We start from the raw sequence: 24,813 nt of genomic DNA, 5'->3' as shown, positions 1-24,813 counted from the left end.
CCCACATATATATACATGTACCCGCATATACGTACATATGTGTAATATTATTTGCACAGGTAGTATTCTCTTTTAATCACCGCCAAAAAAAAGAAAGAAAATATTGTTGTCACAATAACAACTCCATAAATAAATTACATATGCATAAATATATATGCTAATGCTTAAAATGCGAAAAATTAAAATATTTTAACTTCCCATTTTAAGCATAATATTAATTTCTATGGATCTATGTTTTGTGTACTAGGCTTTTTCATAATAGAAGTTTGTTCCCCCCGTTGCGCATTTGTACATATATATATAAACCCATACTCATATCTTATACATATCACACACATACACATATCTCATACATACACATATCTCATACGTACGCATATCTCATACATACGAATATCGCATACGTACACATATCGCATTCATGCACATATACATCTTTAAATGGATAGTAAAATAAATGAACATGGCCGAAATAAATATTTTTTTTTTTTTTTTTGGGAAATAGGGAAAAGCCTGAGGAATAATTGCATATGCAGCTTTAACCGCGCAACTTTATGACATAATTTTAAAAATTGTTTTTGTCTCTGTAATTTTTAAAAAAATATAATCTGTTCAGTTTTGTATATTTTTTTTTCCCCAGCTTATTATTTTTTTGCATTTCTATGGAAAAAACAGTTAAATCTTTCATTTCTTATATTGTTCTAAGTATTATCTATCATTTTGTAAATTTGCGTATGTGATCGCCTTTAAATTTTAAGCGTCACAAGAAACCCTCGTTCGTTCACTAGTTTGTTCTCTAGTTCATCATCTGTATTTATTGATCTCGTCTAGGTGCAATTATGTGCAAGCTTAGTGTAAACATAGATAGTGAACTAAGTTTAATTTTTTTTTTTTTTTTCCCCCTAACCCCTCTTATTACTCCTTTTATTACCCCTTTTGTGCAATCAATCGTACATTCCACATAAAAAACGATGTTGCTTTTTACAAATCAAACAAAACACATATTTACTTTTTTACATAATTCATTAACAGAATAATTATTTTAATACTGTAAAAGGTGGCAATAAAATTTTTGCGTAAACTTTTTCCCATACGTAATGTCGTTTTTGCAGTATCTTAACTTCTCTCTGTATATGTACCAGGACACTAATAACTTATAGCATATATTTTTTTCCACTAACCAACAGAAAGCTTAAAACTCCTAACATACGCCTGCAAAAACAAACAAACACCTACATACAAACATACCTATAAACTTATATATACATGTATGCTGATAGTTGTACAATTTTCCAATGAATCTGATATGTTATGTTTTATTCTATTATCAATACACATTTATTTTTTTATTTTAATTTCCCCGGTAACTCGCACCTCCTGTTTTGCATTACTCATTGTAGAAGGGTGTTTATTAAGGTTTATTTTCCATGTATTTTGTATTTTATAATTTGCATTTTTCATCTTACATATGTACGCGTGTATGTATGTGTGTATGTACGTATGTATGTATGTATATATATATATTTCTTTTTTTTTTTTTTTTTTTTTGTTGTTGTGTCACAAACGTGCGCATATTTTACCATCAGCCGTCCTTGTATACTGCATTTTATAAAATTCGGAAAAGCGTAAATCATTGCGATCATTAATGAGAACTTAATGTGGAGAAGAAGAAATGCGATACAATGCAACGCGGAATTATGTTGGCAAAAACGTCTGCTAAAATGTGAAATCATTTCTACAGGCTTGCATACAGTGTGAACCATTTTCACCTTTTTTTTTTTTTTTTTTGTTCCTCTTAACCATTTTTTACGTAAAAATGGATGTAATTAAAAAGGATAACGAAAAAAGGGAAAGTACGTCCTGTAAGCATATGGTAGCAGGAGAGAGAGAAACAGACGTGCTCATTGTAGGAACAAGCACAGGTGGACTACTGTTGTCATTAGACTTGTTAAGAAAAAATGTAAAACATTTAATAATAAGCTCATGTGAAGAAAAATTAGAAGAAGAGAAAACTAATGAACAGTATTTACTATACCCTAGGACACTTGAAATGTTGCAAGATTTAAATATCCTATCGGAGGTTCTAATCAATAGTTTAAAATTAACTGGTATCAGTTTATATATAGAAAATAAATTAGTACACAAAACAAGTAAATCATTCTTTCAAAATTTTAATGTCACTATACCATATATGTTGAGTATTAACAAAATAGTTCTAAATAATATTTTGAGAAAATACATAAAGCAATTCCATTTTTTAGTAGAGGATTATACTATACTGCGGGGTATCAACAAAAATTGCAATAATAGGGAAAATAAAAAATTATTTAATGATACTAAGGAATATGGATATAAAAATAGGAACAACATTATAATAAAACCACAGAAAATGAATAAAGAAATATCGTCAAAATATGGTGAGAAAAGAATATCGAGGAAGACTAATTCTAATGAACCTTACAAAAATAAAAAGGAAAAAAGAAGAAATGTGAGGAAATTATATACCTTGCCATCTCTCTTGAAAAGTAGGCAAAGCGAGAATACAGGTATAAGCAGAAGAAGACCCTGCAATAGTAAATGCAGTAGTCGCACACATAGTAGCACACAAAGTAGCACACAAAGTAGCATACGAAGTAGCATACGAAGTAACACACGTGGGAAGGACAAAATGAGCAATAATTTGAGAAAAAAAGAATATCTCTTAAATCATAATAAAAAGGAAAATAATAAAAATGGTAGCTTTTGTACAAGTTTCACTTATAAAACTGAAAGCAGCTCGAACATGAGCACAAGTTCAGCCACTTCATATAGTACTAATACCATTTCTAGTTTGTCAAATGAAACAGAACCAATATCCTTTTACCCTAGTTGTTTCATTAATTCCGGAAGTAGTACTAATTATAAAAATTCCCTCAACGATTATAAGCATAGAATATCGGATAGTTCATTTCCAACTACATCTCAAGGAGTCACAACGAAGATAAAGCTACCCTTATTAACAAACCTAAATGGGGGAAATCATATCCGTCATAAGGATGAAGATATAATAAATGATCCTATTAATAAAAGCTGTGAATACAGTCTACGCAATGGAAACAAGGGAGATAACGAAGAGTTTCTAGTTATACAAGAGAACAGTAGTATAAATATAAGTAAGGGGAAAAGAAGGAATCTAAATCTAATGACAGCCTATGTAAGGCAAAATAACTTTCCATACAGCAGGGGTGGTACCAAGAGAATTGGTAGCAACAGAAGACGTGATAGTCCCAGCAGAAGGGAAAGCCTCAATAGAAGGGATCGCCTCGACGGAAGTAATCATGTCAGCAGTACCAACTACTACTACCACAGGGGACGGAACAAGAAAGATGTGCGGCACTACTCCGAGATTAAAAGCAAATATATTGTAGGTGTTGACGGGAGGAAGTCGAGTGTCCGAAAATTCGCACATATAAAATTGGAGGATAAAAAAAATGAAAAGATAGAATATATTTCTGTAGATATATGCGCAAAATGGAACAATGACATGAGTCACTATAACTTATCTATAATTCAATCGAAGTACGGTTTTGTTACTTGCTTCCCCATATTTGTAGATATTACTAATATAAATGAGAAGAACTTTTACTGTAAGGATAAACAAATTAAAAAAATCATAAAAAAAATTAAGATGGAATGTAATCTAAGAAAAAAAGAAAAGTACATCAACCTTTTAAAAAAAAAAAATAAATTAAAAATTGCACAAACGTCCCAGTTTTTTAGCTTATCTAACACGGACAAAGACAACTCAAACGTGTCATTGAGAAATGAAACAGCCAGCCAAAACGCTGATCACAGATACAATGAGGGGGAAAAATATGCGCACCTCTGTAATAGCAAACAGATAAATATTTTTCATAAAAACTATATTAACCATAACATTCAAAAGGGAAACAAACGCATCCACATGGATAATATAAGTGTAGACAATATAAACGAAGTAGACCACCATGACAATTCAAAAAACTACGTAAATGATATATCTTCTCAAAAGAAAGAACAAAAAAATATTATTTATCAAGAAATTTTAGACTATTATAGTAAAAATAGAAACAGTAGTACTTCCTCTGGTGAACATAAGAGAAGGGAAAAAAAAAATTTACAAATATCAACATATGCCACCAGTTCATTATTATTTTTAAAAAAAGAAGTTCCAGCCAATATAGACAACCCACATTCTTATAAAAATGATGTGGTAACCCCTAACACATGTACATATGACATAGCCGACACAACAATGCCTTTTGAAAAGAAAAATTACGCATTTGAGGAAATTCCAAAATATGAAAAACACATGAAGAATTCAATAAAATTGAGAAGTAGTTCAGAAGGGAACTACCCTGATGTATTTGATACTAAGGTGAAAGGCAGAATATTTTTATTTCAAAAAATGGACCATGTAGGGAGAGAGGCTTCATTGAAGGAAAGTGTATCTTTGTTAGGTACTGTTGCGGGAGCTTCTTCTGAACAGCCCCTTGACAAATGCAGCTGCAGGGGGGAGCCACAAGGTTTTGTTGCTGCTCGTAGTATTGGGGGTGTTGGTAATACCATCTATAAGTTCAACAACAATGTTGGTAATTCCTCTCATAGTTGCATCCCCTATTCAAAGGAAGCCTTTACAAATGGGGGGATCGACGGTGATGACAATCCCAATGCCAATGAAATAATATTGTTGAATAATAATATGAATGAGGAATGTAATGACTACAATAATGACATTTTCAGTATGAAAGAAGAAAATATAGACATGCAAAGGAAAGGTAATAAAAATAGGAGGTTTCCAACGAACAATTCTTTTAACACTGATAAAGAGACCCCTTTGAAGGTGACGAACAGTAGGTACAACATAGGGAACATTGATGGATACCGAATTGTTCGGAAGGAAAATGGACATGATGGAACTGACAATAGCTTTACTGACGCCGTAAGCAACAATTCTAGAGAGGGGATTGATCATGGGTCCATGTTTTTTATGGGAAAAGGCAGTTACAACTGGCATTTGACTATATGCAGAAGGGGGGGAGGAAAAACCCTTAACAAATGCTTATATCATATAAAGAGGTCAAAAAAAGTTACTTATGAAGAGGTTATTGATATAATTAAAAATGTATTTCCAAGTATTGAACTATATTATTTGTATAATTTAAAAGTTGGTAGACATAAAGATAAAATTTGTAAAAATTATTATCGTAACTCGATAATATTAGCAGGGGAATCTAACTGTTTTTACAACCCACTATTCAATATAAGTATTAACTTAACTATACATGATGTTTATAATATTGGATGGAAGTTAAATTATTTAATTAATCATAATTCTTCTTCACTATTATTAGAGTCTTACGACAAAGAGAGAAAATTCATTTCAGAAAAGGTTTTATCATGGAATAGCAAAATTTTTAACTTTTTTTTTTTTATTTTTAATTGTAATGGTAATACTACTTGTAATTGTAACTGTAATTGTAATTATAACTATATATATTACATATTATCCTTTTTAAATTGTTGCACTTGTCCGTTTGCTAATTTTTCTTCAATTCATAACTTTTTTGAAAAATTTTACTTAAAAACTTTTATGCTACAGAATAATTATTATGGACAAATTGTAGCCAATAGTTCCGTTAAGATGTGCAGTACTAGTTTCATCTGCTCAGATAGAGCAAAAAATTGCATTTTAAAATATATTTATTCAAATAATAATTACGAAGAAAAGAGTGTGTGCCTATATGATTACCTACGTGATCAAGTCCACACACTAATATTATGTATAAACATATCAGAGGTAAGAAGCACTCCATATGTGAATTTTAAATCGTTCAAAAAAAGGAACAGAAAATATGGCAGGGAATATTACTTGGGGAATTACAAGGGGTATGAATGGACATATGACAAAGCATCCCTAGATAAGCTAATAAAAATAAGAAGTTTAACCTACAGAACAATGATGAAGACTCCTAATAAATATTCTGTGCAAATTATATGGGTCTTATGTAATAACAGCAAAAACGAATTTATCCAAAGTAACACAAAATTATTCCCCTTAAAATCCTCCTCCTCCTTTACACGTTTAAATATTAATTTTTATAATGTACCTAATCAGCTACTAAATAACATAAAAGCCCCAAGAATTAAAAGGCAACATATATTATACGATTTTTTAAACGACTTTCAAAAACAATTTAATATAAAATTAAACTTGCCAAACAATTTAATAGAATCACACAATTTCAAATCTGCAATGTATATTTTCATTCGACCCGACTTGCATATTACACACATGAATTACGTGAACGACGACAAACAAATTGTTTCCTTCCTCGACTTTTTATACAAATTTTACGGTTAGCCTTAAGTTCAGGTGCCACATTCTCAGCGCTTTTCCTTGGGCTTGTTAGCAGTTTTTCATGTGCATCCACGTATGTGCTGATTATGCAGAATGTACGAAGTACACATATATACGTACATATATATATACATACATACATACATACATACATACATACATATTTACATACATACATACATACATATATACGTACATACATGCATACATTAATTTTTTTTTTTTTTTTTTGGAGTGTATTTACATTTTTATTATCATATGAGCACACACCTTTCGCCCAAATAAGTGAACTTTTACAACTAGATCGTGATATTTTTTTCCATAATACTTTTAGACAAGTAGAGTAAAACAATTATAAATACACATTAAGCTAAAGAAAATATACGTATACATGTTATGTCCACATGTACAGACTTATGACGAAAAATTTAAAAAACGTCCCATTCTCTATTTTTTAATTTTGAAGTTTCTTCTTCAGTACACATGTGCAATTCTACAAATGGGTAATTATTTTTATTTTTTTTATCTTTTATATTATTTATATTTTTTACATTTTTTTTACTTTTTTCTAAAATAAAACAATATAACGGGGTAAGAATATTCTCTTTTCTTTTTATTTCCCCCAATTTGAACATTTTTTTTTTGTGAAAAAGTTAATATTTGTAAAAAAAAATTTATTACGCAGTTTTGTGCGTTATGCGCAATACATAAGGGTTAAAAAAAAAAAAAAAAAATGTTTCGATTAATCTGTGGTCTTCTACGTACATACGTGCAAAAAATATACCTGTGCGTGTTCCGAATATGTCCCATCGTGGGAAGGCTAAAACGGTACATTTTGTTACATACATATGTACGTAGGTACATATACATACATATTAGTTTGTACACATATACACATAAACCCATAAACACACTTTTTTTAATTATAAGTAATTTTTAATTTTCTCCATCACTTTTTTTTTATTCTTCGTTTTTAAATTTTCCTTGTACTTTTCTCTGCTCTTTTTTTTTCTGTGCATATATTTCAGTTTACTTTTTACGTACTCCTTTGTATATTTCTTTATGTGCGGTTTCCATGTATCGGACAGTTTTTTTGTTGTATCTTCAGAAAGGCTGTTGTGCGAATCGCAGCTTGAATATTCCGTTATGCTACTCTCGTCACAATCGTTTGTGCTTAAACTAATATTATCGCTATAGGAACTCCTTTCGTCATAGTCTTCCGTTTGGCTAATCTGCTCTTTCGTTTTGCTCCCTTCTTCCTCTTGGACAAATTTGTTTATCTTTTCATCGTTTTGCTCCTCCCCCTTATCGACTTCATCGATGATATGGATGTCATTAGCTTGGCAAATATCATTCTCACATTTGCCATAGTAGCATTTGTCATCATCACAACTGTCACCCCGTTCGTAACTTCCCTCATCAACTTCACATGTTCTTTTCTCAGTTGGTACCTTTTCAACTTCCTGAGTATAATCTCCCTTTGCCTTTTTCATTTGCTCTGGTATGCCCCTCTCTTCAGTTGTTAACTCGAAAACTTTTTCTTGACTTTCACAAGAACCTTTAGAAAAATCTTCATCTATATTATCCTCTCTCTTTTCTATTTTTATGTTTTCCTCTTCCTTATCATTCGTACATTCGTACGCGTCCTTAAAATCACCTTCTGATATTTGAGGGGAATGAAATGAAGGAGTGTTATTCTCTCCTAATTTATCAACTTCCTTTTTCATTGTACGTGCTATATGAAGTTTGTCCAGGTAGTCTTTCCAGCTTATATCATATTCCTCGGTGGTTTTATCTTCCCCATTTGTTTTGTCTCCTTCGTCTGTTTGACTTTTCCCACTTCCATACTTTTCGGGGTTCCTTTCTTTATCTTTCCTTATTTCGTCTTCATCTTCTCCCTCTTCTTCTTTTTCTTTTTCTTCCTCTTCCTGTACTTCCTCCTCTTCAACACTGCCAAGTGACGAGTACCCATCCTCGTACTGCACAAAACAGTTTGCATTCCCCTCCGAGTAACTAGAGCAAGAGTACGACTTATCATTCTGCAAAATTTGTAAAAGCATATCATCCTCATTAACCGAAACATTTACTTCTTCCGAAACAATTTTATGATTAGTTAGTCCTATGACATCTTCATATAAAGGGTAATCTTCAATTTTAATTTTATATTTCCGAAAAAAGTGATTTATAACACATTTAACATCTCGTTCGAAATATGTTTTTCCATTCTCATGATGTAAGGAAACAATTTGAGGGAAATCAATAATCGTTATATTTTCATCATCATCAATTAAAATATTAAACTCATTAAAATCTCCATGAATAATATCTGCTTTAGCAAATTTTATTATTGTATTTATTAAAAAATCTATAACTTTAAAAGGATTACTTATCTTAACATGTGATAAGGGATAACCATTTATATATGACATCAAAATCATGTGCCGATTTAGATCATATGGTTTAGGTACAGGAAAATTATTTTCATATAATGCTTTTAAATATGTATATTCTTTTGTTGCTGCAATTTTTGATAAGTACAACCAATTTCTAAATTTTTTTTTCCCATAATAATCTCTATTATTTTTTATTGTTCTAAAAGATATTCTACCTAACCTATGTATTTTCAGACATAATAAATTATCATTTATATCTTTACATATATATATATCCGATTCTTTTCCTACTCCTATTTGATTCCCTACACTTTTTAAAATTCCTCTATTTAGAAAAGCACGTAAGGCCAAAAAATCGTATCCTAAATATGTTAATTTATACCCATCATATGTTCTATTTTCATGACTTATCAATTTATTTTTTAATAATTTTTTCAGAACAGATGTTATACCTTCTTTCCTTAAATTTGCTATGCTTGCTATTAATGATACGGGCAAATATTCATGATTTCGCATGCCCATTTCAATCGCTGTCAATACTCGGTACTCATTTCTCGACAGAAAGCAGAAGCACGATATATCTAGCTTCATCCTCCCCCGTTTATTACATACACTCCCTTAAAATAGTACGTGGGTAATGCAATGCTCAAGCGTGCATTAATATAAGCATGTGGATGGTTGTGCGTTCGTGAATATATACATGTGGGTAGCTGTGCGGCAGTGCGCGTATGCCTGTGTTTATACATTCACACGGTCATTCCTTCACACGTACACACATACAGATGCGTTTATGTGACACTCTCTTATGATATCAATTCTCAAGGCACCTTTTTTACTTCATTTATATTTTTTTTATTTTTGCTTCTTTATTCTTCCTTCCCCTCTTGCGTTTTATTTCATTCCACTTTTTATCGTACAACTATACAATTTTGCATTAACTGAGTCGTTATTTTAGTTATTTCGCTAATTTGTTAAATCTTTAATTTTTTGTTCGTTCTTATTATTTTTGTATTTTAATTTTTTTTTTTTTTTTTTTCTTTTTTGTCTGTTTTTCTCTTAATTATTTTCAGCAACATTCCTATTATCACATATGTATGGGAATTAGATAAATATTAAACTTAATTTTAAATCGTACGATTCAACAAGAAAAAGTATAGTAAGTGTGTACATGCCAAATATCATTATTCATGCACTAAAAAAAAAAAAAAAAAAAAAAGAGATGACTTTTCCAATATAACAAAAAAGTAAACCATAAAAGTTGGAGAGAAAAACTATTTTTTCTAATCTATTTTGCAATCCTTTTTCAATTTTTTCTATGATTTTTATTGGAACGGTTGAAAATAATCATAAATGATTACAATCTTTAAATGCGGTCAAATTCGACGTTCTCTGAAAATTTTGTTATATTTTATCAAGTAATATTCATATACATACATATACAATAAATATGAACAACTTTGAAGCACATCTCTCTCTTGAATAACAAATTACTAATTTTGTAATTCATTAATTTGTTATTTTATTTTATTTTATTTTTTTTGCGTTTATTATACTTTCCTCTAATGTAAGTATCTTTTTAAGTTGAAATAAAAGCTTACCCCTATTCATGATTCTTAACAGGTATAAGTAAACGGTTTCTTCTTTTTTTTTTTTTTTTTTGCAATATTAATGAATATTTTTCCTTTTTTCTTTTTAAAAGCTTCGTAAAATTTTATCTTCATATTAAAAAAAATATACACTAATATATTATTCTTTTTCTGTACTTTTCAGTTTTCAATTTATTTTATATTCTGTATTTCTTTTTTTTTTTTTTAACAATATTTAAATATTTGAGAGGTACGTGCACATAAATATATGTATATGTATACATTCTCAGATGTGTTCAAGTGGCAACACATAATAATATAATACCAAAATATTTTTCTTTTTTTTTTTTTTTTGCCTTAAACAATTTTGAAATGTGCCTTACCCATAAAATTTTTCCTCATGCTCTTTTATTTTATTGTAAATTTTTCATTTTTTATATATTTGTGAAATGACAAATTGATCGGAAGGAAGCTTTAATATATTTATTTTACAATTAATTTTTCCTTATTTGCCATTTGATGATATTATATATTTCATCAAAATAAAAGAAAGTTCCTTATTTCGAAGTACGAAAGAAAATTTTTTTTTTGATTAAAAAAAAAAAAATAAATTTCAAAACTTGACAAAATGAAAGAAAAAAAAAAAAAAAAAAAGAATTATAAACGAGATAGTAAGCTAGATAGTAAGCGAGATAATAAGCGAGATAATAAGCGAGATAATAAGCGAAATAGTAAGCAAAATAGTTAAGCAAAATAATAAGCGAAATAAAGAGAGAAAAAATAAACGAAAAAAAAAATTTTCTTTTATTTGAGTAGAAATTTATAAAAATGAAATAGTTAAGCAAACATATCGTACATAAATATACTTATATGTACATGCATACATATATACATCATACAATTGTTTGTTACTGCATATATTATATATATATATATGTATAAATTATCAGTAAGAAATGAAAATATGCAAAAGGAATTAAGTATGCTATTTTAAAATTTAACAACATTTAAACGAATAAGGATAAATCAATTATGAAATATAAAATATATGTAACAGAATATTCTCATAAAATTCGTTATATAAAATTTAATGAAGCGAGCGTATCCTTAATAATAGAAAATTTCCCTATATATAAATAAGTACAAAAATAAAAACAGAAAAGCGAGCTAAGTTTATGAACATTAATATAAACAACAATATATAAAAAAAAAAAAAAAGAGAAAAAAAGAAAAAAAAAATCCAAAAACGACTTAAACAAAAACAAATACAGAAGAAATTATAAAAAGAATAACAAGAACAAATCCAAAATCAAAGGTGAGAAAGAAGCAGAATGATTGTAAAAGATGGTTTAATAATTAGCTCCATCCGTAGTTCCTTTCTTTTTCTTTTTAAATAAAAAATAGAACGATTAATTTTACGAAGTTTTATTCTCTTTGTAACGAACTGATAGACCTTTTTGTTATTCCCTTTAATCGTTTCCATTGTTTTATAATTGATTATAAAATTTAATGTATTAAAAAATATATATATACATATGTATTATATATGTATGTACGAACAAGCATTATATATGTACACGTTTGATGTTGTCAAGAAGGATAAATTTTATATAGAAAAAACTCTTCCTAGGAAAGGTAGAAAACAAAGTTAGTTAAAAAGGCAAGGGGTCTCTTCTACGCTTTTTCAAGATAATTGGGAATATGGGACATGAACTTTTATTTTTGCTTTTGAAGGATGTTTAAATATTTTATTTATCACATAAACTGTTATACATAATGTGTAGTGTGTACTGTTATTTTTTCATAATGTAGAAAACATGTATATATATATATATTTATATAATATATGCTTGTGAAAAAGAATATTTTTGTAAAATGTTGTACTAATTCGCCTAAACTTATATTTTAAACATCGTATTATTTTACAAAAACGTGATTTTTAATTTGTTTTAAAATATATTAAGAAAAGTTCATTTATTATATATATATATTTATATATGTAAATATTTGATAAGTATAACTTTATTTTCTTGTCTTTTTTTTTTTTTTTCAGCTGTACTTTATATTTTACATATGCGTAATATTTACAAAAATTAATTTGCGCACATTTTCCCCATATGAATTTTTAATTTTAGTTTTATTTCTAATGTGTTAAAGTGAAATAAAAATATAAAAATAAAGGATATATTTTAAATACGACTATATGGAATTTATTGCAAGGCCATAATGTTTTATGATCCGTAACAGATTTTGCACGTGCACATATATACATAAATAAATATATATATATATATGTGCATACATATTTGTTGCTTTTTTTTTTTTTTTTTTTTTTTTTTGATAAAGCATTATACTTTTGTTGTAAAATAGTATGATTTATCTTAAGCATAGCAAAATATGTTTTAAGGATTTAAATTAAGTGCGTAACGTTTCATACATATGCATATACGCAGAGATGTTTACATATATATATTCTTAGATAAACACGTGTGCAAACATATAAAGGTATACAGACAGATACATAGACGAACAAGTATATTATCTTAAATTTATGCATGTAGGAGGGAAAAATTGAATATAAGTTTAAGATTTATAAGGGAGGCAGAACAAGAAGAAGCGGTAAGAAGAAGGATAAGGAGAAAGAGAAAAAAAAAGGTATTGTCTTAAGAGGAAGACTTTTTTCCTTTTTTGCCTTATATATGTTATTTTAAAATTATGATAAAAAAGAAATCAACAAATGATGAAAATAAAATATATTATGAGCAAAGTAAAAATAACTACTTAAAAAAAACAAAAAATATAAAAAGGAAATATTCTAATATAAATTTAGACATAGTAAATACGTTTAATTATTTAAATAATAATAACATAACAAGTAATACTGAAAATGCAAATATTCGCAATGACGTAGAGATATTAAAAAATGAAAATATAAATAATAAAATAGTAATGAATAGTAATACGAATAGTGATTTATATATTCCTGAAAAGGACAACTGGGTACAATGTGATTTATGTGAGAAATGGAGAAAGCTTCCTTCAAATACTGATATGAATAAATTACCAAAAATTTGGTACTGTAATTTAAATAATGATACGAAATATAATTCTTGTGATATTGAAGAGGAAATAGTAAACTATAACTATGATTTAGGTAAACATGTTAGTTCTAATAGTATGGTTAACTTAGTTAATGAATATGAATCACTTAACCAATTTTGTAACTCTCCTAATAATACTGCTAATAAGCATGACATCAATATTACAGAAAATTTAAAAACAAAAAACGAGGAATTCTTTAATTTTACAAATCCACAATCTGATAGTAATGTACTTCCTACTAATACATGCATGGAAGAGGATCCAAAACAAAAAAGTACTCATCATAATAAAAATTATTTTAATGTGAATAAAAAATGTAGCTATATCAAATCTGATGGTTATTTTGATATATCTGTGGCGAATGCAAATTTTTTCAGCAATGAAGAAAACATCAACAACTTTTCTGCAGTTAATAAACTATCTTCCCATTTTGATAGTGGCGGAGGGGCTGGAGGCAATGAAGAATGCAGTGATAAATGCAATGTCAAGTTCAATGATGTAGAAATAGTGAACGCTCAAAAAAAAACAAAGAATATGAATGAAAAAAAAAGTAGGTGCCTTCCAAAGAAAACACCAAAAAAAGAAGAACTTAAAAATAATACTAGTGTAGGTAGCTTTAATTATAATGCAGATCATCATCTTTTTAACAAGTTTAATAATAATAATTCAAAAAATATTTTGTACAAAAATTGTAAAGTATTGAAAAAAGCAATAAATTCTAAGAAAAATGTAAAGGATGAGAAAGACGAACAACGCACATTATTTTATAAAGAAAATACAAATAGTTTTTTTATGAATTTATTTTTTAAGAATAAAAAAAAAAGAAAGAATGAAAGGAAAAATATATTCAAAAGAAGTAACAGTGATGGGGGTGGTATATATGAGAAGAAAAGGAAGAAGGAATTAAATACGTGGAGATTATGTATGAGTGATAACGATATGTACGTTACTTGTAATAATATAAAAAAATATAAGAATTACAAGAAAAATGTAAATAGCTTTTGCTCTCCTTTTTATTCCAATATGCACTTCATCGTTAACAGCATTTTGAAAAAGAAAATATATAAGCCATTAAATGAAAGGAAAAGTGGGAAATATGGAAAAAACGACAAAAACGGGAAAAATGGCTTATATGACAAAAAAGAAGAGAAAAAAAATATAAAGTATTTAGAAAAAGAGGCAAATTTTGCACTATTCAATGAAAGGAAAAAATCGTCCGAAGATATTGATATTAATAATAGTTCATGTAATATATCAAAAGAAAGAAAAATTGAAAAAAAAAAAAAAAAAAAAAAAATCCTGGAAAAAAAGAAATTGTTTTGCAGATGACTAATGAAGTAGATGACATTGGAACTATGAATTTTAACAAAACTACAATTAACGAAAGTATTGCTCCATATTTTCCAAATGGTCATATGTATGGGTATAAATATGAGGAAAATTTGGAGGGTATTAACAATAATAGTAATACTATTAATAGTGTGACTGATCTAAATTTATCTAGTTTTAATGTGTGCAAAGATGATCAAATAAGAAATGGTTTATTACAAAATAATCTGACCATGTCAGGAAAATATTTTGATCCAAAAATAACACCTGATTATAGTGAAAATTATGTTGATAATAATAACAGTTTTGTGCAAAATAAAAAGCACCATATTGAAAATAGTCATCATATTAATGGTATTAGTTATAGTCATAATAATGGTGCTATAGATAAAAGTAATATGGACAGCCCAGTAAAAGATATCAATAGCAACAAAGCAGGAACCAATGGTACGTCGAATAATGTAGTAAATTGGGTGCAATGTGAAAATTGTAAAAAATGGAGAAAAATCGATTCACATATTAATATTAGTGTTCTACCAGATAATTGGTATTGTTCACTAAATTTCTGGAGCAAATATAATAACTGCGAAATGGAAGAAGAAATGTATGTTGAGGAAATTATCAATGCAGAGTTCTCTCAAAACATGCAAAAATTTGAGAATATGACGAAAGGAGAAGAAACATTTTCTGCTATTTGTCCTATCCAGAAAAGTAAAAAGTTTGAAAAATATAAAATGAAAGAAATTTTAAAGAGTTTTGCAAAAAATAATACAGACCATTATATGAGTAATATAAAATCTAAAGTTAATAAAAAAAATAAGATACAGCACAAGAATGGTAACAATAATAGAGACACAAGTAAAGTGCATGAAAAGAAGATTTTTTGTCCAAATAGGTTAGGTAAAAAATCATCAAAAGTAAATAATTTAAACACTGGGAATTTCATTGATAATAATTCATTTAATATAAGAGGTAGAATATATAGTGAATCGGTTTTATATGAAAATCCCTCGTTTTGTCCTAAAGAAAACAATGAATTCAACGATTTATCTATGGCGGCTGTGTTAAATAGCCCCTTGAGGAATAATTATTCTTACCCAATTAATTATGATGATATAAATTATATTTTTTATAGTAATGGTCATGTAGAGGAAAACTGTAGTATCAACAGTGATATAATGAATTATCAAAGAAAAAAAAAAAAACGAATAAAAAAGAAAATCTGTTGAACAATTTGTCAGTCTCAACGTCCGTATCGCATGAGAGGAATGTTCGCTCGTATTCCTTGCATGCATCCAAAAATTCGTTTTCACGTAATATTTTTAAGAATAAGTGCCTAAAGGAAAATGATAACGGTGTTAATGGTAAGTGTGATATTAACAAAGATGTTAATTATGGTAATGATAAGGATGTTAATTATGATATTAGCGATAGTAATAATAATGGATATGATGTAAACGAAGGGGAAAATAAACGTACTACGAACATGCTCGATGAGAGCAGCAAATACTGGAACGTACTAAGAAATAGCAAATTAAATTATTATTTAAACCCATCAAATATTCATAAGATGTTTTCATCTTTACCAAAATACAACTATAATAAAGTTGATAATGAGATGAATGAGGATATATTGTGCAATATTGGATTAAAGAGAAAAATTTTAGAGGATGAGCATTCGCAGTGCGCTTCCCTATGTTCTTACCATAACAAGGTAAAAAGATCCAGCTCATATGATTTTTGTAGCAGTAAAACTATTTCACTGGACAGTGTTGATGAAAGAAGTTACGTATCAGATAGCTATTTACAAATAAGAAAATACAAAAGAAAATTAATAATTCAGAATAGCCATTATACTTATAAGAGCAGCAAACTTGCACATTTTCCACCTTACGATTTGAAGGATACACAGAACGGTTCATTACAATTTATACATGGAAATAATAATGTTAACAGTGATATGTGCAGCACGGTTTGCGGAAATGTTCATACGAATGATCGCGGAAATGTTCACGCCAATATTTGTTGTAACGTTGAAGAGAACCAAAACAACACACCAGGGGAGTTATATCAAAAGAATAAGCATCATAATCCAAATGGAATAAATGGAGAGGGACAGCATCACCATATCGAGTGCCTCTATTTACAGAGGTGTGAAAGACATAACAACGACCTTTTAAAAAATAAGTATGATTGTGTAAATTATGCTAGAAAATTTAACACTTCAATGGCAAAATATAAAGACAGGATAAATAATGACGACGGAAGCGATGATGATAGGAAATTGTATAACATGTGCTTTAATACAATGAAGGATGATAACAGTAAAGGTGGTGCAACTACTGTTGTTAATGAAGATGGGATTGAAGACACGCTGTGCAATAATATTGACAAGTTTGCAGTTGGTTCTAATTGTGTTAACGATAGAGGTGATAGTTATTATGGTACTGATAATCGAAGTGATGATGATATTGATGGGAGAGTGATAGGGAAAAAGAAGTATATCAAGAGCAATATTATTTACAAGAATAATAACACACCATTTGATGAAAATGAAATTGGATACAAATACAACAGAGATGATATTGATAGAATCTTGGAAAGGGGGAAAAATAAAAAAAGAAGTGATGCGTACAATAGTTTCAATACGGAAGATATAGATAATAAAATAGTATCGTACTACTTAGGCTGCAGTAGCAATAACCGCAAAAAGGGAGCTATGGTTGATTTTGCCAGTCCTAACAGTGATCTTAGTGGTAATTATCACCATCACCATAGTTATATGTTTAACGAAAATATAAAAAATACGAGTCAAAACGATGCCAATTTTAGATGCTATAATAACTACCGTGAAAAACAGCTAAATGATGAAAATCCATTTTTTTCGAAAAAATGTTTTGAAGGAGAAATGAATATTTTAAATAAGCCCATTAATCGACCAGACATACATTCACAAGATAACAACATTCACACTTTAATTGAAAATTATTATTTAAATAACAACAAAAGTGTGAAGAAAATTCAGAAAAGCAAGTCCCTAAACACTATTGACGAAAAGTATCGAAATTTTTTATTTTTAATGAATGATAATATGATTCGCGTATCACCAAGAAGTGCATCACATAAGGACACGAAATCGAAAGAAGATTTTTTTAATATGTCATTGGACGAGAATTATAATGATCATATCGTTAGTGACATGGATTATATTAGAAGCATGAGGAATATTGGAGATGATGTGATAACGCAGGAGGGGATAAGGAATTATTTAAAATTAAAAAATGAAGAAATTGATGATTTTTCTAAAAAAGGTTTTGCAAAATTAGCGTTAGATGACTATATTAAAATTAATGAATATCGCAAGAGTGGAGGAATAGATAGTAGCTATACATATAATAATAATTATCAGAAAAATATTAACAATCATAAAAATGGAAGGTCTATTTCGAATAATGCTAATTCGATGATATATAGAAAAAATTACTTCAATAATTTATCGTATAGCTACTCACTTGATAAATTAATGACAGGTCTTCCTTTAAGTGAAGTTAATGAAAGGAGCAGAAGTAGTTTTTGTAGTTCAGTTGCCAACACAAATGGAGGTTCATTGGCGAATGATAGTAATAATAATGATAGCAATAATAATTGTAATAGTAATAATAATTGTAATAGTAATAATAATTGTAATAGTAATAATAATTGTAATAGTAATAATAATTGTAATAGTAATAATAATTGTAATAGTAATAATAATTGTAATAGTAATAATAATTGTAATAGTAATAATAATTGTAATAGTAATAATAATTGTAATAGTAATAATAATAATAATAATAATAATAATAATAATAATAATAATAATAATAGTAATAGTAATAGTAATAGTAATAGTAATAATAATAATAATAATAATAATAATAATAATAATAATAATAATAATAATAATAATAGTAATAATAATAATAATAATAGTAATAAAGCTAGAAAAAAATACAATGACATAAATATGCAGAAAAATTCGTTAAAAGACTCCTTCATTTTAAATAAAAACGAAACGAACCCCAAAAAAAGTGCAAAGTGTACTTCACACAGTAAAAAAAATAATGAAAATAAAGCCAAAACAATGATAATACATAGTGATGATATGAATAATGTGAGTAGTAATCATTTTGTGGTAGCCATGAACAAAAAAGCTGCAGAGAGGGAAAAAAAGAAGCATGAGAAAATCGAAAAAGGCGAAAGGAACGAAAAAAACGAGAAAAGAGAAATCAACGAATACATAACGTTTAACTTGAACTATAACGAAAACAAGAGTATCATTAAAGAACTCATTAAAAATAGAAGCAATCAGTTTAACAGTGGAAATACCAGAGGTACTTTTTCAAATAATGCTACATCATGTAATAATAGTATTAATAACAGCGATAAATTCGAAAAAGATCAAATAAGGACGACTATACTAAATGCAAAAAATTGGAAAAAACACATTTTAAGTAACCGTGTAATTATATACTCAAAGGGCGTTTCCGCAGTATATAGTGTGGACGAAATAAACAAAAATAGTATTTACTTTTATAATAATGAAGAGAATAATAGTAATAATAATAGCAACAATTGCAATAACAATACTACTGTCAATAGTAATAGTAATAATAACAGCAACAATAATAATAGTAACAAAAGCAAGAGAAGTCACGATGATATTTATAAAGACATGCAAGAAGAAATGGACAGCAATAATATATATTTTAACTACGCTCACAACATTAATTTTAATGAGGTCAGTACTAATAGTAACTACAACGGCGGTAATAATATCAGTGGCAATAATATTAACGGAAAAAATGGCGGTAATAACGATAGTCATAACAATAGCTCTGATTCACTTAAGGCGAAAAAAGTTGCTACTTCCGTATTTTCGTATGATTACAAAAAAATTATTAACGAAATTAGTATATTTAATGAGAATATAAAATATCAAATACCCCATTTGAAATATAAATTTAAGAAATATATCAATGTGGATGATGGGAAGAAAAATACTTCTAGTAGTAAGAAAGACAACATACACTGTGATAAGAGCCCTAAGTACACTTCACACCTTGGAGAGGGATATGTTAATAAGGAAGAAAAAATATTAAAAAGTTATTATAATTTCAATGTAGGCTGTAAAGAAGTGAACAAGGAAGGGAAAAAAGAAGGTGTCAAAAAAAACAACAAAAAGGGTGCAAAAATAGGTGATAAGAAAAGTGGACAATTGAGTGACAAAAAAACAAAATTGACATTAACGGGCAATACAATATATCATGATGATTCGAATTACTGTGAAAAGAATTCTAAAAAGAAAAAAAAAAAATATATTGTGCTGAAGAATAATAAGGAAGAGGAGGAGGGGGATCATTTTAATGGGCCATTATTACAGGAGGGGAGAAATTTTGAACCAGAAAATAAACGTACATTTGAGGATTTCGATGTCAAGGATGTACATTATAGCAGCTATGCAGTTATAAAAAATGTAAATGTCAACAGTGATGCTAATTTTGGAATCAGTGACAACAATCATCTTGTTGAATGTTATAATAAGGATAATAATATACCCCAGAACTACACAGAGCCAAATCGAAAAAACAGAATAAATGAAATCAACAATAATATCATGGCGGTTGTAAGTGAAAATGTGACAAGGACATATGAAAAAGTGGATGATAACAGTACTGTGGAGACTATTAGAACATTTGTAGAAACACATGCAAAAAGGGATAATAAGAAATTTAAAAAAAATAATAAGAAAAATAATGAACATCTTTACAACATCATAGATAATGAAATTACTTGTAATATAATAACAGCACCTAACAACGATATTTTAAGCAACATAGAAAACAGTAAGAATACTAAAAAAACGACTCTGAAAAGTGTGCTCCCCAAAAAAAATAAAATCAGAACGAAAATAAACTTTTCTAAAGATGTGACAGTGGAGGAGAATAATAATATATCTAATGAATTTATTGTTCATGCAAATGAGACTAAAATAGAGGGGGGAAATAATAATAAGCAATATCAAAATATAATCCTTTATAATATTAATTGTCAAAATGACAAGGTCGATAAGAAAGAAGATTATGAAAAGGAAGAGTTTGAAGAACTAGCTCAGTTAGAAACGGAAAGGAAGAAGAAAATGATGAAAAAGATGGAATGTGGAAATATATTTAAGAATAACTGTGTTTCTAATGAGGAAGAAGGTAAAGGGGCATTACATCCTGTAAAATTAGCGAATATAGATAATGAAGTAGTATTATCAAATGATAGTAAGGAACAAAAAAAAAAGAGGCAAAAAACAAAGAACATATTTGAAAATAAAAAAGCTGACATAAAAAATGAAATATTTGAAGTATCGAATGTAAGTAATGTTATTCATGTTGATGCTTCTCTAAATGGTGATAAGAAGAAGGTATTAATAAATAGACACAACGGAGTACATGTTTTTAGTCCTGTCCCTTTGGTCGAAAAAGAGGAAGAGCTCTTTGTTAACGAACAAGATGAAGAAGCACAGACGGAAGGGCACCGAGGTGTCCATAATGATAACGAAAATAATATTGACAATGACAGCAGTAATAGTAACAATAGTAATAATAAAAATAATAATAATAATAATAATAATAAAAATAATAATAATAATAATAATAATAATAATAATAATAATAATAATAATAATAATAATAATAATAATAATAATAATAATAATAATAATAATAATAATAATGATTATAGTAGTGACAACAGTAGCAACAGTAACTGTGGTAGTAACCGTAATAGTAATGGGAAAATCTGTCTTTCTCTCTCTAAGGGGGGAGAAATGAAAATTACAAACATTGAACCTAATAGCTGCGACAGTATAAATGAATCTAGTGGAAATGATGAAAATGTCAATCTTTTCAATACGAGAATTAAAAAAAGAAAAAGAGAAGATGATGAAAAGAATAATAAAGTTTGTAAGGAAGAAGAGACACATCGTATGTTCAATGAAGAGGCATTATCATCCCACAGTGAAACAGGTATGGCGAAAAATGATAGAGATATAAAAAATATGAATGAAAAAAATAATTATAAACAAGTTAATACAATATTTTACACAGAAAAAAATTACTCAGTAGATGTAGATAAAGGCGATAAACATGTTCACGTTTTTTCGTATAACAACAAAGAAAATGTGAATCAAAATGATAATGATGAGGTTCGTAGTGGAGTAAGGAAATCATTTTATAATGAGGACGAAAAAAAAAAATATGATGAAAGAAATAATAACGTTAACGATTGTATTAATGAATTGCATGAAAATATAAGAAAGGGTTCACCATCAAGTATTGATGAAATGAAAGAACAATCAAAATATATAGATAACATTAATAGTGGAGCGGACGAATATTTGGAAAGAAAGAATTTCACATCTGTGGAAAGAAGTAATAATCAAGTTGATCTAGTTTACTTGAGCTTAAATAGTAATATCGAAACTTCAGACGTAAGAGGAGAAATCAATAGAAGTATAAAACATGATAACAGTAGTGATGAGGATAATACAGTTGTAAAAAATGAAGAGGAAAATTCGAGAAATTCATACGAAAAAAAAAAAGTTTATCTCACTTGTGAACACAGTGATACTAAGGAAGAGATGGAACAAGGGGACGATTTTAAAAAATACGACAAAATAGATGTAGAAAGGGTTGAGCACTATAATGAAGATAAGAGAAATTCACAGAACAAGGATGATGATATGAACAAGCGCAATAAATTGATAGACATTTTTTTGAAAGAAGAAAAAAATAGTGAAAATAAAAATGAAGCGGATTTATTTTATTCTGATTATTTATTTAATGAGGAAAAAAATGTAAACAATTCTACAAGTAAAAATGGTGACTTTGTAAAAGGGGGGGAAGTAACAAGTGTAGAGAAGAAACTCCTTAAGAAAGAGGTTTATCGAAATGGGAAAGATCAGTATGACGGGAATTTATCATATAAGCGCAACACTGATGAGTGTGATGAGGAAGCGACTTACAAACATAACGAAAACAGAGAACGACATTCAAGCATATCCAAAAGGTGTCCATTAAATTTGAATAAATGGAATAGTGATAAGGGAGAAGATGTTGAAGCAGAGGGGGAAATAGTAGACGAAGCAGCAGACGAAGTTGTACGTAGTGAACGTAGCATAAAGGACAACCTTAGAAAACATAAGATATATCATTATGAAGATGATAAAAGTGAATACACCAACAAGTGCAAAAGAAGGTATTATAACAACGTGTCTTATCAGAATAATAATAATAAGAAAACATATTTAAAAGATGATAATAACAAAACATATTTAAAAGATGATAATAACAAAACATATTTAAAAGATGACAATAACAAAACATGTTTAAAAGATAATAATAACAAAACATATTTAAAAGATGATAAAAACAATATATGTGAAGATGATAAGGGCACAAAAAATTACAGGGAACGTGGTGGTAGGGCTTCCACCTTTGGTAATGTAGAGGAGGAAGAGGAAGATAAGTTTGCTGGAAGGTATCAAAAAAATGGTGATCATAAATATAGAGAAAAATTTTACGCAAAATATGTAAAAATGAGTAGTTATAATAATAAGTATAAAGATTACTCAGACAAATATAAGAGATATAGAAAACATGAAAAACACGATAGACATGATAGTAACAAACAGGAATTAAGATCTGAAAGAGGTGAAAGTAGTAAGTATGATAAGTGTGGGAAGCGTGAATATAGCAGGTATTATGACAGGTATGATCGTAGTAATATATACGATAGGAATGTACGTAGTGGTAAACATGAAAGGTATGAAAAAAGGTATGACAGCAGCACAAGGAATCATCAGACTTTTGATCGATACAAAAACAATTACAACCGGTATGAAAATATATATGAACAAAAAAATGGATGTAGCAGTGAAAATAAAAGAGTCCATGATGAAGAGGTTTTATCTGGCAATTGTAAAACTAACATGATGAATATTACAGAAGGTGAAGAACAGCAAGAAGTTACTACGAAATATGATTATAAAAATGAAGATAACTCAAAAATGGAAACCATACATTGTGATAAAAAACCTGTAGAAGATAATAGTGACTGTATTGAAATGAATAAAAACACAGAATTTAATAGTAAGCACGAAAGAAAAAATATAGTTAAGGAAAGCCGTTATTATTGTAAGGAAAATGATTATATGAAGAGTCGACTCATAGAAAGCACTGGTTGTACTGACGATAGTTATGGTGATGATGACTATAATCATTATAATGGCGATAAGAATTATAATGAACATCATTTTATAAAAAGAGACAAACACAGAAGCGATTATCGTTTTGATAATGATGAAAAAAAATATGGGTTGATGAAGTACAACAATTATAGCAATAAAAATGACAATTACCCCATATATCCAAACAGAAAATTTATTAACAAACATTACAAAAATTATTATCATCCAAGCAGAACTAGCCAAAGTAGAGAAGATGGTATTATTATGAAAAATAAAATGAAAAATGACACTTTTACAAATGTAAATAATTTTAAACATTCAACAGGAGGTAATTATAATATATATTTGAAAAAAAAAGTCAGATAAAAATTTGTGCTAACGGGGGAGTTAATAGTATAACTGTACAATGATAAAGCATATTTAGTAAATAGGATGTGAAGTCTCGTATAAGGGAAAAAAAAAAAAAAAAAAAAAAATATATTCCTTTCGAGGCATATCAACTGAAAGACAGAATTATATTTTTCATAAAAGCAAGAAACTATTGAAGAATATAAGAGTTTGTTATTGTATAGAGCGTACACTCATTTTCACTCTTTAACGGATTAAATACATGCTATGTATAGAGGTTTAATCAAGTACTCGCAAGCAAGTACGTGTATGTGTAAATATTTAAATGTATATTTTGTATGCGCAAGGTTAACACCTTAAGCAGGTGAAAAAAATTTTTTTGTATTTATTTTATTCCAT

General features: G+C 28.2%; 3 protein-coding genes across 3 annotated transcripts; 2 read left to right on the top strand and 1 right to left on the bottom strand.

Moving 5' to 3' along the window:
• Nucleotides 1-1,816: 1,816 nt before the first annotated feature.
• On the top strand, nt 1,817-6,382 carry MKS88_001513 (uncharacterized protein; the record flags this gene model as incomplete). The annotated part of the gene is made up of 1 exon (XM_067214444.1): nt 1,817-6,382. One exon carries the CDS (start codon nt 1,817-1,819, stop codon nt 6,380-6,382), a length of 4,566 nt encoding a protein of 1,521 aa, XP_067074879.1.
• A 920-nt stretch (nt 6,383-7,302) lies between these two features.
• On the bottom strand, nt 7,303-9,363 carry MKS88_001512 (serine/threonine protein kinase RIO2; the record flags this gene model as incomplete). Its single annotated transcript, XM_067214443.1, has 1 exon — nt 7,303-9,363. One exon carries the CDS (start codon nt 9,361-9,363, stop codon nt 7,303-7,305), a length of 2,061 nt encoding a protein of 686 aa, XP_067074878.1.
• A 3,710-nt stretch (nt 9,364-13,073) lies between these two features.
• MKS88_001511 (uncharacterized protein) lies at nt 13,074-24,445 on the top strand (the record flags this gene model as incomplete). The annotated part of the gene is made up of 4 exons (XM_067214442.1): nt 13,074-14,700; nt 14,772-15,959; nt 16,007-24,394; nt 24,429-24,445. The coding sequence occupies 4 exons, from the start codon at nt 13,074-13,076 to the stop codon at nt 24,443-24,445; spliced, it is 11,220 nt and encodes a 3,739-aa protein (XP_067074877.1).
• Between the last annotated feature and the right edge of the window lie 368 nt (nt 24,446-24,813).

The sequence above is a fragment of the Plasmodium brasilianum genome, chromosome 5 (genome assembly GCF_023973825.1).
Source record: "Plasmodium brasilianum strain Bolivian I chromosome 5, whole genome shotgun sequence".
Classification (NCBI taxonomy): domain Eukaryota; phylum Apicomplexa; class Aconoidasida; order Haemosporida; family Plasmodiidae; genus Plasmodium; species Plasmodium brasilianum.
Note: the sequence above shows the minus strand (reverse complement) of the source record. Positions and strands in the feature narration are given on the sequence as shown.